General features: G+C 37.9%; 1 protein-coding gene across 9 annotated transcripts in view; it reads left to right on the top strand.

The window, feature by feature from the left end:
- Positions 1–15,743, top strand: part of HHLA2 (HHLA2 member of B7 family) — a 78,553-nt gene that overhangs the window by 20,397 nt on the left and 42,413 nt on the right. Inside the window, exons 1-2 of one of the 9 annotated variants that reach the window (XM_077118469.1) lie at positions 7,991–8,205; positions 12,712–12,776. The exons of 6 other annotated variants lie outside the window; for them this stretch is intronic. Coding sequence is in view for 1 of the 3 variants with exons in the window: in XM_077118462.1 (XP_076974577.1) it covers positions 8,054–8,205 (152 nt within the window). In the remaining 2 variants the exon portion in view is untranslated. Of the gene's footprint in view, positions 1–7,988; positions 8,206–12,711; positions 12,777–15,743 lie in introns of those variants that run through there. 2 more of the 9 variants (XM_077118466.1, XM_077118462.1) reach the window with 2 other exon arrangements.

Below are 15,743 nucleotides of genomic sequence, written 5' to 3'. Positions count from 1 at the left end.
GGATACAAATGCTAATACTTTAAACAGAGAAACATTAAGGGAAGAAAAAAGCAGAGGAAGTAAAGGGAACAGCTATAGAACAGAATTCCATATTTTAATGAGCACCTCTTTTGTCAATATCAGTGAAACAAATTCATGACCCTTTACTTCCCCTTAAAAAAAAAGCACCCCCTAACTCCCATTAGGCTGTCTTTTGCCTTTTGTGGATTCTCTTCCCTTTTGAATCTGTTCTTGAAATTCATTGTTTCCCAATTTTAAAATAAGGTAAGAATATTGTTGGGAGTTGAGAGAGGCTGAAAGAGAAAGGGAGGGATTTGTGATAATAGAAGTTAAGAAGAGTGTTAGGATTAAAGGGACTATTAGTATTTACACACTCCTCCACCCTATTTTACAGGTAAAGAAACACTTTGATAAAATGAAAATCTTTAAAATATTACCAGTAAGTTTTGGAGCCAGTAGTCAAAACCAGCCCTCGTTTCAGAGCCACCTCCTGCTAACACACCCACTGTTCCCTAGGTACTGACAAGGCTCAGGTGTTCCCACTATGAAAAAGCCTGCTACTCTCAGAAGGGACTTTTTTTCCTGCTCATCTAAATACAAAGGTTGCTGTGCCTACCAAGCAAGATGCCAGGCTTTGTGCCAAAATCTGTTTTCAGCTTTTTAGAAGAACAAATGCTCTTATTTTCCTAGATGGGTTGAAAATGGTGCTTTTATGCTCACATTATGTCTGTCATCAGAGGCTCTTCCCTTGTGAAATTAGATGAAATTCAAAGTGGTTCCTCAAGTGTATATATGCACTCTGATTGAAAGGGCTCTGTGGCTTTGGAGACAAGAATGTCTGCAAATTGAGAATCCTCAAATATGGCAAAAAGAAGATGTGTCCTATTATATGGTATCTTAGTTTCCTGGATAGAATCACAAATATCATAAATTGGGTTGGCTTAAACAATGCAATTCATTGGCTCATGGTATTGAGGCTAGATGTCCAAAATTGAGGTGTGATCAAGGCAATGTCTTCTCCCCTAAGATTGTGGCATTCTGAGGCTGGCTGCCCATGATCATTGGGTCCTTGGATTTTCTGTCATATGATAATGTCCTCTCCTTTCCCTTCCAGGTTCTATTGACTTCCAGCTTGTGGTCTTACGCATGGGTTTCTCTTCACAAAGCCTCCAGTAATAGGCGTACAGTCCACCCTCATTCAGTTGGGCCATCCCTTAACAAAAAGAGCATCTTCAAAAGGCCCTATTCACACCCATAGGAATGGGATTAGGATTAAGAACATGTTTGTTTTTCCTTCTGGGGTACATAATTTGACCTACTGCACATGGACTGAGGAGTAATAGTTTCTTGTAGCTTAAGCTTCTGCCCAGGATCTACATCAATGTGCTTGCTCAGAACTATTAACCTCTCATTTGCCACTTGACTCTTCTACTAAACCTCCCAGCTCGTTGATACATCCTGCAAAACCTAGCACTTAGCCCTGACCGCGGCTCACCACTGAGTGGGTTTAGACAATCCTTTAACCTCTGGCTTCAGGTTGCTTATCTGCCTGGTAGAAGGATGAAGCTGACTTAAACTCTAAGAGACTTTCTACTTCCATGATTCTCAGGTTTGATTAACAGTGGGGCTAGTAGATGAACTACAATGATTTGTTTTATGGTGGGAAACTTCCCTCTTGGAAATTTAGGGGGACTTTCTCTGAGATAATAAAGTGCTACTAGACTAATTAAATAAGTAATTAAAGCAATTGAGGATTATTGGCACATGTATTTTTTTGCATTAAATCTGCTTTATTAGAAAATTAGCAGATTTTGAAGTTTAATTGATATTTGGTCCAGCTTTACGTTCTATTTACCAAACTAGGGATAGCTAGTCTTATCCATTTTGAACGTTAAGAACAGACCTACATCAGCTTGTTTGCAAGGGAGAAAAGAATCTTGATGCTCCTTCAAAGTTCTTTCGGAAATTACCTCAGCTGGCAATTGGATTTCTGATATTTTAAAGGGCATACAATAAGCATAAATAGAATTATGTGGTTGTTTTCTTAAGATTGGTTGTTTGTTTTTAAAGGATAATGCTATGCCTTGCATTTTCTTTTTCTCTTTATTTTCAAATATCTATCTATCTCTTAAAGCCACCTCCATTCAAAAGCCTGATCTATTTGTTTGCTTTGCATGTGGTTGATGTTTATTTGGGTAATCTGAGGTAGCAGAAGCGGCATATATTTAATCATCTAACCTTTAACATAAGGCACACTTGAAATGTCAGCATTTTATTTTAGGAACAGGTGAGCTATTGCATAAGGCTTTTATTTATTTATTTACACCCTGCGTCTTTCTGAAAAGGAACTGGAATCAGCTCAAAACAGCTCACAGTAAAGGGTAAAATAATAACAAAAAAAGAAAAACTAAAATGAAAGAGGAAACAGAGTAAATATTCTTACCAGAAAAGTCAGCAGAGTTGCTGTGCTAGAATATAAATTAGCGTCTACAATTCTTGAAAATGGGGCAAGTTGAGAAATAAATTGTACAATCTTTAATATTCAAAGGAAGGGAACAAGTTTTTCTGGTTCAAAACTGAGATCTCTCACAGAGAACAATATATAAAGGATATTGGTTTACTCCATTCAGCAAACATTCAAGCTCCTATTATAGAGCCAGATACTGTGTCAGGGGCAGGGGAAACTATGTGATTATGATTGGTCTTCTCAGGAAGCTCACAGGCCAGCAGGCAGGATAAATATTAAATAAATTGATACAAACACTCACTTTTCCTTTGTATTAGTTACTGAAGCAGTCAAGTTCTTAAATTTAATGTCTCTGATTCAGAATCTTTCCTTGGCTCTCCAACCTGAGATCTGCAAAGTCAGTAGGCATCAGCTAGATTAAAAGAACAGGAGGAGGAAATAAAAATAAATAAATAAAAGAAGAAGAGAACAGGAGGAGAAGCAGCTGAGCCTGCTGGAAAACCTGAAGACAGCCAGGATGCCTGGGAGGAGAGCAGTGCAAGAGACTGGGGAGGCAGAAGGCGAGCATAAGGGTCAAGGCCGCAGTTTCCAGTGCTCATCTGTGACTAAGCTATCGTTTGTCAAAGTGAAAATGAGGGGACAAATAGACAGCTCTTACTGCTTGAGAAATATTGGCCATTTATTTTCATAGTACTATGCTTAGTAAATCGCATTCTTAAGTACCCCCTCCCCCGCCCCCAGTAAAACTTGGCAGCATTATGTCAACTTCCTAAAACCTTCTTTGGGGATTTAACTGGTCCATGAAATCCCCAAAACAGGGACAGACTGGTCTAGATAGGACCCTTAACAAATAAGATATTAAGTGGTCAGTAGCAGCACACATCAGGTGGTCTAGCTTGATCCAAGGATAGAATTTTACAAGCCTGTGAGAGCGGATGTATGGCATGCAATTCAGATCTCTGTGACATTCTTTCCAAGGCATTGTAAATAAAAACAAACAGGAGTTTGGGGTTGGGTTGGGTAAGGAGGAGAATTCCTGAGTGCCAAGTGGAGATAAGGAAACATTACAAGATGAAGTGAGAAATGAAAACAAAGGTTGACAAGTACACATAAATCCCTAAGAAATCACAGAAATCTTGGGGAGTACATTAAATTTCCCACATGACTTCAAACAGGAGTACATACTGATTTGAGGTATATCTTAAGATACAGTCACCATAACTGACATCTTCATTAAAAACATACAAAGACTAATATATGTAGGTAGAAACTATTAGACATCATAAAAAAAAAAACAGTGCTTTTTATTTTACATGATAGGGTTATAGATGGCATTCTTCTATGATTATGAATTGGTATACCATAAAGAAAAAGAATTTGGAAAGAAGAAATACCTTGTGTAGTTACAGATTGCCAGGAGTCAGACTGAACATAAAGCAAAAGTTATTGTTTTCAGTACAGTAGCCAACATCATTGGCCAATTATAAAAGAACTCCATAGAACAGGTAAATTTACCCCAGAACCTATGACTGCATTTTGCAGTTAATTCATCCAGGTGATCATGTATAGGAGACCAAGGTAGTCAAAGTAGACCTTTCAGTCAAGAATTTTTTTTATAGTCATTGATGATAGCTACAACTTCTCTGAAAAGCTTTTGGCCACATCCATCTCTACTTTGCTTTACAATGAAGTCTTAAGAAAAATTTTGCTCCAATAAGAACTAAATTCAGAATTGGCTATAACTAAAGCTAATGGTCTCCTCAAGCAGCAATCTCTATGGACCATAGGCTATCTCATCCTCTCAAGGACATGCCTCAGCTGGATATATTGGTAAACTCATGTACTATTATGTAAAATGACTAAGTGCTAGTTTGGGCATTTTGCAAGCCTGAAGTTCCTTTGCATAGGTATCTGCTGTTTCCAATGATTAGATTATAGGTGAGGGCACTCATGATCTCTCTACTAAGTGGTTTGTCTCAGACAGAATTCTGTGATCCATACCATGGCAGCCATGAAAATACTTGGGTCTCCTGCTGTGGGGAGCATAATTGACTGAAAGCACCAGCTATTACTCCTCTGGATTTACAATCTCGCTCACTTTGAGGTCATGCTTCTCTGGCTGCCCCCAGCCAACACTGAACGTGATTGGACATATTAAAGTGGGTTCATTCTTGCAATATTCATGACTCCTTGGATGAGTGACTTTGGTTTATGGATGCTGCAAAAGGTGTGGCTGAAACTTTCTTGGGTCCCTACTGCAGTCTGAAACTCTTCCCACCCAGTCCTCCTTCCTTAACCATCTCCTTCACAAGTGTCAGACTTTCATAACAGTCTGAAGGTTCTTCATGCCTTCTCCAGCTCCCTCCCCATTTTTTTTCATGGATATTGCCAATGAAAAAAATAAATCTGCAATAATCTTGTCTTTGTTTTGCTTCTCAGAAGGAGCCAAACATAATTTTTAAAAAATTGTAGTAACATTATATACCATAAAACTAGCTTTTTAAAAACCATTTAAAGTGTAGAATTCACTAACATCAATTATATTCACAATATTATGCTGCTATCACTGCCATCCATGACCACCATTTTTCATCACCCCAAACAGAAACTCTGTTCCCATTAAGCAATAAATCCCTCTTCCCCCAGCCTTCCCCACCTCTCCCCTCCAAAAATTTACATGGGGCAGGAGGATAAGCATTGAGTTTGATAGCAACAGAAGTCTGGGGGCAGAAAGGGCGATATTTCTGGGGACAGGAAGCTCAAAACATGTAGCCAGCACAAAGAAACCTATTCAATGTGTATCTACAAAGTATTGAAGCAGGTGAACTTCAACACCAGTGTGCCAGTTTGAATCTGTTGTGTACCCCAGAAAAGCCACATCCTTTTGTCCTCACTCAATATTGCTGGGTATCTTTTTTTTTTATTGTTTTCATGGAGATGTGACCCACCCAATTGTGGGTGGTAACTTCTGATCAGATTGTTTCCATGCAATTGTGTCTCTATTCATTTAAGTTGGGGTTGTTTACTGGAGGTCCTTAAAAGGGAACCATTTTGGGAAAAGCTTCAGAGCCGTGAGAGCCACCAGAACCAGCAGAAGCAATGGAATGGACAGAGCCCTGGGGAAGCCATTGAAGAGACAGCTAGCTGATCTCCCCATGTGCCTTTCCCGCTGAAACAGAAATTCTGAACGTCATCGGCCTACTTGAACCAAGATATCTTTCCCTGGATGCATTAAATTGGACATTTTCATACCCTTGCCTTAATTTGGACATTTTCACAGCCTTAGAACTGTAAACTTGCAACTTAATAAATTCTCCTTTTAAAAAGCCATTCCGTTTCTGGTATATCACATTTCAGCAGCCTACAAACTAAAACAACCAGCATGTCTTCTAAGGCCATAAGCATCGTGAAATCCATTGTGAGTGATGTGTCTGAGCGACTGGCTTGAGAGGCCACCCAGCTGATAAACCACATTGATTTCCCGGGAAGCCTAGACAGCTGTGCATCTGCTGCTACCTGGGGAGCTGGCCGAGCGTGCTGTGTCTGAGGGCACTGAGACTATCGCCAAGCACCCCAGCTCCAAGTGACCCAGGCCTTAACACAAATAAAGGGTAAGCTTCTTTCCAAAACAGTTGCTTTTGATTTAATCCCTATCTTCCATGACAGGAGCTTTCCGCAGATTTCTGGTAATTGCTGGATGTCTGTTTAATATTAAGAATGGGAAATCTAAAAAGTTCATAGAGGCTAGGAGAGCTTGGGCTGTAGGCCAGATGTCAACTGAGTTTACTGCAGTGTTTTCTGAGCTGGGGGTAGGATGGGGTCTCTATATTCGGCATTAGGTATGTACTTGATCATTTAATGCTAACCCTTCCCCTAACTCTTATTTGCATCTTGATCATCAATCCAGAGATCCTTGTTATTTTCCTCGAAGACTAAGCCTCCAGGTTTCTGTGAGTTGGAAAGGCCCATTACTCAGAAAAGTAGAGTAAAGGAAAGAATCTGGGGGTGAGGTATGTATTTATTTTTTGCATGGGCGGGCTCCAGGAATCTAACCCCGGTCTCCAGCATGGTAGGTGAGAATTCTACCACTGAGTCACCTCTAATTACTTAGTATTAAATACTAATTACCTAGTATTAAAAAGTAATATTACTTTTTAAGTGGTATTAATAGAAGTGAACTTTTAATTTTTTATTTATTTTAATGTTTGACCACTGATAGCTTTCAAGTTCTACCTCTCCCTTCCCTTCTGCCCATGTTTAGACAAGCTGATAAGATAGCTGGTTCACTGCCTCCCTTGGTGCCACCCCCTAAAGAAGAAAAAAACCAAAGCCACTTGCTCCCTCTCTCTCTTAAGTCACTTATAGACATTTCCAGCCCAGCTTTGATGCTGTTTAAAGTCCCATAATGTGAGCAACAATGTTCCCATACGTCTTCGTGTGGGCATGGTGTCATCAGTCTGCACAGCCACCTATTAATTGGAAGGGGGAGTCCATCTGCCTGCACTAGATGCTGACAACAAATGTTCACATCAATCTTTCTTATTTTAGCCCCACTTTTAAGCATGCTGTGGTATAAAGTGGTTAGCTCCCAACATTTTCCCAGTACTAGCTAGAGATTAGTTTTCTTGGGTCTATTAAGTCAATTACTACTTGCCTATCTTTCTCTAGCTTCCAAAATTTTGCTGATTTTTTTTTCATCCTGTTTTTCTCTGCAACATATCTTTTTCTTTAAAAAAATATCCTTCCCTAAATTTGTATTGGTTTGAAGAGGCAAGAAACAAAATTAGAAACGTGTATTCAAGCTGCTATCTTAATACACAAAGCATGGGTGATGGGGCTCATTCTTTAACTCTTTGGCAGTGAGTATTTTCCTAATTATTGTTAAATCCCTTAAATGCATATTACATTTATTTTAAAAATATTTATTTTTTTTAATTGTGAAAAATAACATATATACAAAAAAGAATACATTTCAAAGTACACTGCAACAATTAGTTGTAGAACAGATTTCAGAGTTTGGTATTGGTTACAATTCCACAATTTTAGGTTTTTCCTTCTACCTGCTCCAAGACACTGGGAACTAAAAGAACTATCAATATAATGACTTAGCAATCATACTCATTTGATAAATGCTATCTTTTCTGTTGTAACTCTACCTTCTCCTTTGATCTTTCTCCCAATCTTTAGAAGTATTTGGGCTATACCCATTTTAACTTTTTCATCTTGGAAAGAGCTGTCGATAATGTGAAATAAGGGGATAGAACTAGCTGATCTTCTGGAGAGGCTGGGCCATCTGGGTTTTAGAATTTATCTGGCCTAGGACCCATTTGGATGTAGGCTTCCAGAACGTAACCATGGTACATGGAATTTTTTTAGGTATTCTTTAGGGCTGGAAGGAATGGTTTTGGTGAGGGGTTGGCAAACCATAAGTAGCAACGTCTAGCTGAAGTTTGCAGTAAGAGTAGCCTCTTAACTCTGTTTGAACTCTCTCAGCCTCATTTATTGCAATTTCCCCCCCTTTTGGTCAGGAAGGCATTGTTGATTCCATGGTGACAGGGCCAGGCTCATCCCTGGGAGTCATATCTCATGTTGCCAGGGAGACTTACACCCCTGGATGTCATGTACCATGTAGAGGAGAGAGTAATGAATTCACTTGCAGAGTTGGGCTTAGAGAGAGAGAGGCCACACCTGAACAACAAAAGAGGTCCTCTGGAAGTAACTCTTAGGCAGAACTATAGGTAAGCTAAGCTTCTCCACTACATAAATAAGCTTTACAAAAGTAAGCCTCATGATCAAGGGCTTGGCTTATTGACTTGGTATTCCCTAATATTTGAGACAGTATCAGTGGTTTCCCCGGTGGTAAAGTTTGATAGTTCCATTTTTTTTCTCCTATCCTTCAATGTATTTTCTAAATACTTTTAAATTATCTGCTCAGCTGACTGTGGGTTACACCTGGGCATTACGTTAAGCTATGTAGAATTACAAGCCTCATTCACATTCTGGACTCCCTGTGTTTGCGTTGTTTAAATGATCTATCCAGACATTAGATTATCCGGAGTTAGATTTGTACTACAGAAAATTTAGGTTCTGGGCAAAATAAACCTCTCTTCTTTTGGTCTTATAAGGTAGGTGAAGTTCTAAGACTTGCAGGATTTTCTGCTTCTCTTTAACATTTGGCAGACTGATTGGTATGTTTCTTGGAGTACGCGTATTTGGATTTATTCTATTTGGGGTTCATTGGGATTCTTTGATTTGCATATTTATGTCTTTTATAAGGGTTAGGAAGTTTTCTCCATCATCTCTTCAACTAATCTTCCTATGTGTGTGATGCAGCGGGTAGAGGTAGGAGTGGGGCACAGGTTTTACATTTAGTTATAATTGCCCTGACAACTTGGATTTTCTAATCCGCTGTTCATATTACTAAAAACCTAAAGTACAATTTTAGATTTGTGGCAGATCCTTAAATTCAGCCGTTTGATTGACACTAAATTTACTTCCTACTTTTAGTAGAACTCCATTGTTATATAGACGGGAAGCTTCTATCAACATTCTAGGAGCAAAATGAGATAAAAATGAATTACCTGCACCTATCTCCACTCCATATGGGTGACGGAAATTGATGGGTGGCCCTAAAATAAGTTACTCATCTGCCTTTCTTTGTTGTGAAAATCTGATCCATCTTTTGAAGAAATCTGGTAGTGATTTATAATTCTTGATATACAGCAGATTTAAATTAAGATTTTAAGATGTGGTTGTTTATTTGAAAACAACATTTTCATCATACAGGAACTTTGTTTTCACTGTTAATCAATAGTTTGGTGAAACATTAAAAAAACATATTAAAATTTATTTTCACAATAAAAGCATATAGATGAAAATTAGCAATGTTCCTCCTCACTCTGCACACGTACATATCAGATTCCTAGTTTCACTCTTAAAGTCAGTGTGCCAGTTTAAATTTATTATGTGTGTCTTAAATTATCTTGTGAATATATACGCATGTATAGGAATGTGTAATCTTTTAAATACAATTGAGAGCATACTGTTTTTGCTGTTTTGAGCCTTATTTTATCTATTTCTGAGGATTATTCCATATTAGCACATTTCGGAAATAGAATGAATATACAGAAGTGCACAAAATAAATACAGCTAAATGTATCAGCACAAAACAAGTCTAACAGGTAATTGTCTGCCTCTCACAAGGCTCCTTCAGTACTCCAAATCACTACCATCTCTCTCTGCCCCAAAGGAAACCACTTTCCTAACTTTCATGGTAATCTTTTCCTTGGCTTTCTTTGCAGTTTTACTACTAAGTATTTATCTCTAAACACTATAATTTAATTTAGTTTTGTCTGTTTTTTTTTTCGGTTGCATGCTCTGGGAATAGAACTCGGGTGTCCCACATGGAAGGTGGGCATTCTAACCACTGTCTTGACAATTTTTAAGAATTTTAGGTCTTTGAAATCGTGCAGTATGAATTGTGCCTGGCTTCTTTCCATACAGAATCTTAACTCATTGCTTTCTATTTGTCCAATCTATTCTTTTTTATTTTTTCTTCTTTCAAAATTTCCTTCTTTTGGGTTTTACTGTGAATTTTGGTGGTTAAACTAGAGATTAGGACATTAATCTGTGGTTCTCAAAGCTTTCTGTTAATAAATATATTTAACCTCCTTTATTGCTAATGCAAAAACCTTAGAATATTTCAAGTCCTTTAAACTCCTTCTCAACTTTTAAGCCATTATTATCATGTCCTTTAATTCTATCTGTAGTTTAAAACCTTTATTAGTGGGCAGGAGATAGTGGTACAGTGGCAGAGTTCTTGCCTGCTGTGCCGGAGACCTGGGTTCGATTCCCAGAATTTGCATGCCTGCCCATGCAAAAAAACAGAACAAAAAAATAAAACCTTTATTAGTCATTATTCTCCAGGAAAACAGAAATGACAGGATACATATTATGTAAGCAGAGATTTATTATAGGAATTGGCTCACATGGCTGTGTCAACGGCAAGTCTGAATTCTTACTTGTAGGCAGGCTACAAATGGTGTATTCCAGTGACGGTTTCAATGAATTCCCCAAGAGAAGATGACTGGCTGAAGTAGAGATGGAAATTCTTTCTTTTCTGCTGAAGTTATCAGTTCTCCCTTTAAAGCCTTCATTTGATTGGATGACTTTTCTCTCATTGCTGAAGACAATCTCTTGCTGATTGTAGATGTAATCAGCCATAGATGCAATTAACTGACTGATTTAAATCCACTAAATAGCCTCACAGTAACAATCAGACCAGTGCTTGCTTGACTAACCAACTGGACACCATAACCTAGTCAAGTTGACACAAAAACTTAACCATTACAAACCCTATATCTTGTGATAATATCATGATTATTATTTACAGTCTACTTATTTAAATTTGTACCAATATTTACCTTTTCATTTTTCTTCATTCCTTCCTGCCTCTAAGCTTTCACCTGGTGTTATTTTTCTTCTGCCTGAAGAACACTCCTTTAGTATTTCTTTCTATTCACATTTTCTGGTTTCAAATTGTTTTGTGTGTCTGAACTTGTTTATTTTGATCTATTCTTGAATATATTTTTGATAGGCTTATAAATCTAGGTTGGGAGTTATTTTTTTTGAGCACTTTGAAGATACTATTTTTTGTCTTATGGTTTCTATTATCTTGGTTTAAAAGTCAGCTATCTGCTTGATTGTTTCATTTTTTAGGTAACTGTCTCTTTTTTTTTTCCTTCTGCATTAAGTTTTTCTGCTTCTTTGGTTTTGTAAACTTTTACTATCAAGTGCCTGACATTTTTCTGTTTATTTATCCTATTTGGGTTTTGTAGGATTTCTTTTTTTTTTTTTTTTTTTTTTTTAAAGGAAAGACAGAGAGAAGGAAGGAAGGATAGAAGGAAGGAAGGAAGGAAGAAAGGGAAACATTTTTAAACATTTTCTTGTTTTTATTGTATTCTGTTTCTCCGTTTTTGTTACATGGGCTGGGGCCGGGAATCGAACCGAGGTCCTCCGGCATAGCAGGCAAGCACTTTGCCCGCTAAGCCACCGCGGCCCGCCTGTAGGATTTCTTAAATCTGTGAATTAATGTTTTTCAGTTTTGGAAAATTCTCATCCATTATTTCTTCAAATAATTCACCTTACTTATTCTTTTTTTCCTGTATTTTTTAAACATAGTTTAAAAATACACATTGTATCTTCTATTTCTTACCTTTTCCCCTAATGTTTCTATCCTTTTATTTCTCTATTTCATTCTGATTGTTCCTTCTAGCAAATATTGCAGGCTACTAATCCTTTTCAGTTGTCTAATAAGTTGTTAACTCAATCTACTTAGTTATTAATTTAAACTATTTCTCAGTTGTTTTGTTTGATCCTTTTGTATGGTTTTCAGTTCTCTGCCACAATTCTCTATCTTGTCTTATCTCCTTAAAGAAAATAAGTCTTATTTTAAAGTCTGTTTCTGAAAAACTCAATCTCCAACATCTAGAGTGTTTTTATTCTATTTTCAGTTATTTTTATCTGTTTGCTATCTTGTCTCAGGGTACCTAGTTATTTTTTATTGTTTGCTAGACATTGTATTTACAAAACGTCTTGTAGAAATAATTTGCAGTGTAAGATAATATCTTCTTCCAAAGAAGATTTATGTTTTATTTCAATAGTCCACTGGGGCACTAATACTTTGGGATCATCTTAATCCAACTTCATTTATGCAGCATGTAAGAGGGCACTTACTCTATCAAAAGGTGATGGTGATAACTTTCTTGAATGAAACTATTGCCTAAGGGCAACCTCCTGTGTTAAAAGGGGATATACAATCATATTTTAATATGATCTTTACTGGATATATATTTAATACTTACCATATGCCAGGTAGTATTTTCAGTGCTTTCCAAATATTAGTAAGGTAATGCTAATAACAATGATTCTGAGGTGGATATTGTAAAACTGAAGCAGAGAGAAGTTATATAATTTGCCCATCATTACATAACTATAAATGGAAGAGCAGGGCTTTGAATCCAATGATTCTGAATTGTAATAATGTAGTAAAGGGACAACATTCCCTAAGGGTAGGGAAGGCAATATATTTATACTAATTCCACTGAGCTCCCTTAATTCACTTCCTGAGGGCTTTGAGTGTATTTAACCAAATTATTATTTATTATTATTATTATTAATTATAATATTATTATTAACCAAATTATTATTCATTGGATTATTTAACTCAAGTTTTTTTTCTGCAGACAAGTTTTGTGAATGGGCTCCAGTTCAATTTAGAGAAGCTGATTTAGTAAGAGATATTGTTGAGGTAAATTTATACTTCAACTATCATATTATTCTAAAAAAATGATAAATTTTGGAATTATGTGGGGGAAGTAATTAGGAGTGGTACTTTTGACTTTAATGATTAGAAATCTAAAAATTCATTTTCTGTGTCCCTTTGGCAGAGGTTCTAGAAGGTGTTTGGGGAGAGAACTGCAATAGAATTTATCTAAATGAGGGGACTTACTAAGAGAGACTCTGATTTGGGTACACCCAAACTGTGGTTCAGCATTGGAAGGAAGTAGAGTTGTGTTTTAATTGTGGGGACTCTACAGACTTCTCTGCATCAAGAGCAACAGGAGTAGAAAACTGCATCTTAGAACTTGGAATCTTTGTTTGCTTTGTGTATAGGTTTGTTTACTGTGAATCTCCTCACTATGACTCACTGGAATGCTTTAACATGAAAGTTGGCTCAGTATCCAAAGGGTATTTGATTAGCTAAGTTAGGGAGCGGAAAAACCGTGCTATAGGAGAAATTTGCCACAGAATAAATGTTGATCATTTAGTTCAATTGCTATGTTCTCAGACTGTTAAGGCTGCTGTGGTAATTAAGTTTAGGTGTCAACTTGGCCAGCTGATGATACCCTGTTGTTCTATTTCTGTGAACTTAATTTATCAGTATGTCAAATTCATCTGTGGCTGATTGCATTTGTTGTCAGCTAAGGGGAGCGCCTTCCACAGGGAATGAGGTTTAATTTAATTAGCTGGAGGCTTAAGAGAGGTAAGAAGGGAGCTCAATGTAGCACAGCCCAAGCAGCTCAGCATAACTCATCCTATCACTCAGCTCAGACATTTGGAGATGCAGAAAGGAATTGCCCTGGGGAAAGCCACTGGAACCCAGAAGCCAAGAGAGAAGGCCAGCAAATGTTGCTGTGTGCCTTCCCATGTAACAGAGAACCTTAAATGAAAGCTAGTTGCCTTTCCTCTAAAGAACTGTAAGTTTTTAACTAAATAAATCCCCTATTAAAAGCTGATCCATCTTTGGTATGTTGCATTATGGAAGCTTTGGCAAAGTAAAATAGATATGGTATCAGAGAAGTAGGGTGCTGCTGCAGTTTGCAAATACCAAACATGTTGGAACTTTTTTTAAATGGATAAGAGGAAGATTTTGGAAGAATTGTGAAGAGCTTGATAGAAAAGGCCTAGAGTGCTTTGAAGAAACTGTTGGCATAAATGGAACCAGTGCTGGTCTGGACAAAGAGGGTCAGATTGGAGTTCGCAGAGGAAGAACAAGGAGGCTAACGTCTGATGCCAAGATATCTTGGGCCAAGAGAAAAGACCCACCCATAAATGTGAAGGGGGTGAGTTTGCCCCAGTAGCAAAGGGGAGGCCTTCCAATTCGTAGCTTAGGAAGAGTTGTGCTGCCTTAGGCCTTGGAGAGGGTGGATCCGAGAAGAAGGTGGTCTCCCCAATGTACCCCAAGGTTGTATTTGGAGAGAGCAAAGCCACTGCATTGTATGTAGGCCCTTGGAAAGTGTGGGGCTGCCACTTTCTAAAGCCCCAAGGATAAATTACTCTTAGACTTTGAAATCCAATGGAGCCCTGCAGGTTTTCAGAACAGTTTGGGTCTGGTGCCCCCTGTGTTCTTTTCGATTTATCCCTATGGAAAATAAAAACATATATCCTGTAACTGTCCTTCCTTTGTATATTGGCAGCAGATAATTTGTTTGGAGTTTCACAAGTCCAGAGCCAGAAGAGAATTTTACCTTGGAACAGACTACGCCTGTATCCTGTATGCATTGTTGCAATTTTGTACTGGTTTTAAAACTTTGTATTGTATTTGTATTGGTAGTGAAATGACTTAAGCCTTCTGTCATATTATGATGAAATGAAAGTATTTTGTATATGGAAAGATTCACTGCATTGTATGTGAGACTGATGATTGTTGTCAAGTTGTCAGGGAGTGGACCTGTGGTAGTTAGGTTCAGGTGTCAACTTGGCCAGGTTATGATGCCCTATTGTTCTGTTTCTGTGGACTTGAATTATCAGTATGTGCATTCATCTGAAACTGATTGCATTTGCTGTCAGCTAAGAGAAGTGCCTTCCACAGTGAATGAAGTTTAATTTAATTAGCTGGAGGCTTAAAAGAGGGAGGTCAGAAGGTCAGTGCAGCACAGCCCAAGCAGCTCAACATACCTCATCTCAGCGCTCACAGCTCAGCCCAGACATTTGGAGATGCAGAAAGGAATCACTCTGGGGAAAGCCACTGGAACCCAGAAGCCAAGAAAGAAAGGCAGTAGACGATGCTGTGTGCTTTCCCCTATAAGAGAGAACCTCAGATGAAAGTTAGCTGCCTTTCCTCTGAAGAACTATAAATTTTTAACTAAATAAAATCTCCTTATTAAAAGCTGATCCATTTCTGGTGTATTGCATTCTAGCAGCTTTGACATACTAAAACACCTGCCCTGAGTGAAAATGCTATGGGAGCTTTTGCATAAACACAAGTAAAAAACTTACTTTTCAGAGAACCTGAAGAAAAATGGCCTACCATCTGACCAGTCAGTCAACATTACCTTGGAGGGAAAGATATCTTAAAAGAAAAATATTTTTAAAAGTATTTTAAATAACCAGAGTGAGGTGTGAAATTGAACCTACAGAGGTCTTTTATTAGTCAAGAATCCTGGTTGCAAGTGACAAAAACCAGATTTAAAGCAGTGTAAGCAAGAGCCTCAAGACAGGAGAAGAGGAACAAATTACTGTCTTTAGCCTGGCTATATTGCATATTGGTATAAATTCACTCTTGCTGGAGTTGGGGAGGAGCCCAAAATAGTTTCTCCAGGCCTAAGCATTACCTGCCAGTCCCGAGGTGCTATTTCTCCCACGTGGCTAGGAAGAGAGAGACAAGCAACTATTCTTCCTCCTTTTATTCAAGCCTGGGTCAGGGATTTAATTAGTTATATATTACTGTGTAACAAATTACCCACCCCACCCCCACATTCAATGGCTTAAAACA

This window comes from Tamandua tetradactyla, chromosome 10 (genome assembly GCF_023851605.1).
Source record: "Tamandua tetradactyla isolate mTamTet1 chromosome 10, mTamTet1.pri, whole genome shotgun sequence".
In the NCBI taxonomy this organism is placed as follows: Eukaryota; Metazoa; Chordata; class Mammalia; order Pilosa; family Myrmecophagidae; genus Tamandua; species Tamandua tetradactyla.
The sequence above is the reverse complement of the archived record's forward strand: the minus strand, read 5'-3'. Positions and strand labels throughout refer to the sequence as shown.